Here is a 3,060-nt window from a genome sequence, read left to right as displayed (position 1 = left end):
GTGTTTATATTTTCATAAGTATTTGTGTTATTTATATGTTGTGCCTTTAAGCCGAGATTCTCTGAAAAATTTCGTTTTGCTCGCATAGTCACAATAAAGACTCTTGAATCTTGACAGGTGAAACACAGTACACGTCACTGAAGACCGGAAGTTGAACCGGTGACCTGCGGCTCAGGGGTCAGGCCCAGGTGGGTCAGGTTGTGTGTGTGTGTCCCTTGTGTTGTGTTGTCTCGCTGGTTTTAACCCGGTGTGTTGGACCGTGAAACAGTCTCGTGCTGCCTTCGTCCCCTCGGTAACGTTCACGCGCTGATTGAGGAGCGTTAGATTTTTACGGTTTTATTGAACAAACCTTCACTGTCTCCGCTTCTCTCTCTCTCTTCCTTTATTCCAGTGTCTCTCTACCTGTTCCTGTCTCCTCCCCCTCCCTCCCCTATCTCTCCCGCCCTCTCTCTCTCTCTCTCCTCAGTCTCGCTGCTGCTGCTCAGACGGGAACAGCTCCGCCCGCCTCTCCGTCTCTCACCGTCTGTCTACCTGTCTCTCTCTCTCTCTCTCTACCTGCCTCCCCCCTCCCTCCCTGTCCTCCCCCCTCTCGGTGCGGACATGCTCCCGGGGATCCGGAGATGAGGCTCCGAAATGTCTCCTTCCTGACGGTCTTGTTGTTCGGGCTGTGCGGGCTGGTCTCCCTGTCCTGGTACACCGCCTTCAGCAGCTCCAGAGGTAAGACTCGATCCCGGTGTGTCCCGGTGTGTGTGTGTTTGTGTGTGTATGTGGGGTGGGGGACGCTCGGTTTGTCTTGCTCTGCACTCCGGGCTGAGGAGGGGGCTCGTCGGGGAGCTGAGTTTGTTCAGCTCCGCTTTGTGTTCTGGGTTTTGCAGAAAAACACATGATGGTGTTGATGTGAGGCTGCGGGCTTCAGACGCTGTGGAGGTGAAGGGAGCGCTCGGTTTGTGATGCACCACATGCCCGCTTAGAGGAGAGGGTCTCCACGGAGGGGAGGCGTAGAGAAGGGGGAGGAAGAGGGCTCGGTTTGATTTGGTTTCAGCTTCACTTTGTGTTGGAGGAAAAACACACGATGCTGCTGATGAAGCTCCAGCGCTGAGGTAATCAGGGGAGCGCTTGGTTTGCGATGCAACACATCCCAACCGAGGGGACAGGATCTGTGGAAGGAGGAGAGAGATGGAGAAGGTGGCAGGGGGAGGCTGCGCTGAAAACACTAGATGCTGGGGCATGTAGAGGGAAGCTGTGGCTCTGAGGTAGTAAAGGGAGCGCTTGGTTTGTGATGCATTACATGCAAGCCGAGGGGAGAGGGTCTGTGGAGGAGTGAGAGGGGCTGACTGGATTCATGTTGCAGGAAAGGAGAGAAATGAAGCTCGTGAATGAGAAGGGACGATCCAGTTCATGAAGCAGCCTAATGAAGGGAGCGCTTGGTTTGTGATGCATCACAGCTGAAGAGAAAGGGTCAGAACGGGGGGGGGGGGGGGGGGTTGAGTAATGGGAGGAGAGGCAGGGATGTTTGATTTTGGTTGGGACTCTGCTTTGTTTCTGTGGATGCGGAGGGAACCTTCAGGTTCTGAGGGGAGCGCTTGGTTTGTTATATACCACATGCCAGCCAAGGTAGGGGAGAGGTGGAGCAGGGGGGAGGGGGAGGCTGGAGCAGGTTGGATGACTGTGTTGCAGAGAAAAGCACAAGATGCTTGTGGATGTCAAGGGAAGCTTTGGCTCTGAGGTAATGAAGGGAGCGCTTGATTTGTGATGCCTCGCAGGCTGGCAGGGAGGTGTTCGAAGAGAGAAGACGTCTGTAGGTTGCCTCTTGTTGCAGCAGGTTGTTGAAGGAGTGATTTCTGGTGGAAGAGCAGACGATGTGAGGACGTTGGTGAAGCTTTGGACTGAACGTCCAGTGGAGCAGCTCCAGAGCCTAAAGGAGCGCTTGGTTTGTGAAGTGTGGAGAGTTTGGTGTGAACGTTAAAGTCCAACATGCTGCTACAGAGAGGAAAAGGGAGCGCTTGGTTGTGAAAGGGTACACAGCTGGAGGCGGGGTGGAAACATGAATAGAGGGGAGAAGCAGTTTTTGGATGTTGAGAGTAAAATGAAGTGTTTCATTTATGACCCAGAGCAGGCCTGTGCTTTTGTTTTTGTCTTTTATTGCAGTGTGTACTTGCTTGTGTGTGTAATGTGAGAACTGATGTGTAAAAGTTTACACACAGATAATCTGTTTACACACCAACTGCCCCAGGAGTGAGGGAGCGCTTGATTTATGGTGCATTACAGGCCTGCGAGGGAGGTTTTTGTTTCTTTGTGTGTTTGTGTTGCAGTGTTGAGCTGTGATGCAGGAACAGCGTGTGGGTGTTTACACACAGGAGTGGCGCAGCCTCAGGTCCATGGGAGCGCTTGGTTTGCGATGTCTTGCAGCCTGGGAGGGAGGAGGAGGCAGAGGGACGGGTAAAGAGCAGAATCTTGCAGCTGCTTGTTGTTTTGAATATTCTGCTTCATGAACATGTCTCAGCGAAGAAGGGAGCGCTTGGTTTATGATTCATCACACAGCGGGGGGCCGGGTGCAGCTGTTGTGGAACAGATGATGTCTGCAGCTTCGGACTGCTGTGCTCAGTGTGTCCGGGCGGACAGGTGGACAACAGGCGGCTCCTGAGGAAAGGGGACGCTTGTCTAGTTATACATGTCCCGCCTGGTGTGCGGGACAGTGTCCAGGTTTTGTTGCAGCACACAGCTGATTTCTGGTTTTGCTGCTCTGCGTCCTGAATCATGGAGGAAGTATTTAGCTCTTCTGATTATCGGTTATTGATCGTATCGGTTCAGCTGTCTCACGTGTGGAGAATCAGAGTTCAGAGATGTGCTGTGACGGTGCGTTCGGGTTCAGTCGGACACTGTGGGATTTCTCTGGCCTATGGTAGGAGGTTGGCTGGTGGATGTGGACGCTCAGCTCTGGAGTCTCAGGCTGAAGGAGACTCGTCTCAAACAGTTCAGTCTCAGCTCGGTTACATTCGTGATTTCAGCACCTCCTTCTCCTTTCTGTCTCTTTCATCACTCTCTTCCTCCTCGGACCAA

General features: G+C 53.0%; 1 protein-coding gene across 1 annotated transcript in view; it reads left to right on the top strand.

Annotated features, from left to right (window-relative positions):
- The first annotated feature begins 486 nt into the window (after positions 1-486).
- Positions 487-3,060, top strand: part of mgat4b (alpha-1,3-mannosyl-glycoprotein 4-beta-N-acetylglucosaminyltransferase B) — a 48,872-nt gene continuing 46,298 nt past the window's right edge. The window contains exon 1 of the mRNA XM_041048561.1: positions 487-717. Coding sequence (XP_040904495.1) covers positions 621-717 — 97 coding nt within the window. The 5' untranslated portion in view covers positions 487-620. The remainder of the gene's footprint in view (positions 718-3,060) is intronic.

This window comes from Toxotes jaculatrix, chromosome 10 (assembly GCF_017976425.1).
Source record: "Toxotes jaculatrix isolate fToxJac2 chromosome 10, fToxJac2.pri, whole genome shotgun sequence".
Taxonomy (NCBI): Eukaryota; Metazoa; Chordata; class Actinopteri; family Toxotidae; genus Toxotes; species Toxotes jaculatrix.
The sequence above is the reverse complement of the archived record's forward strand: the minus strand, read 5'-3'. Positions and strand labels throughout refer to the sequence as shown.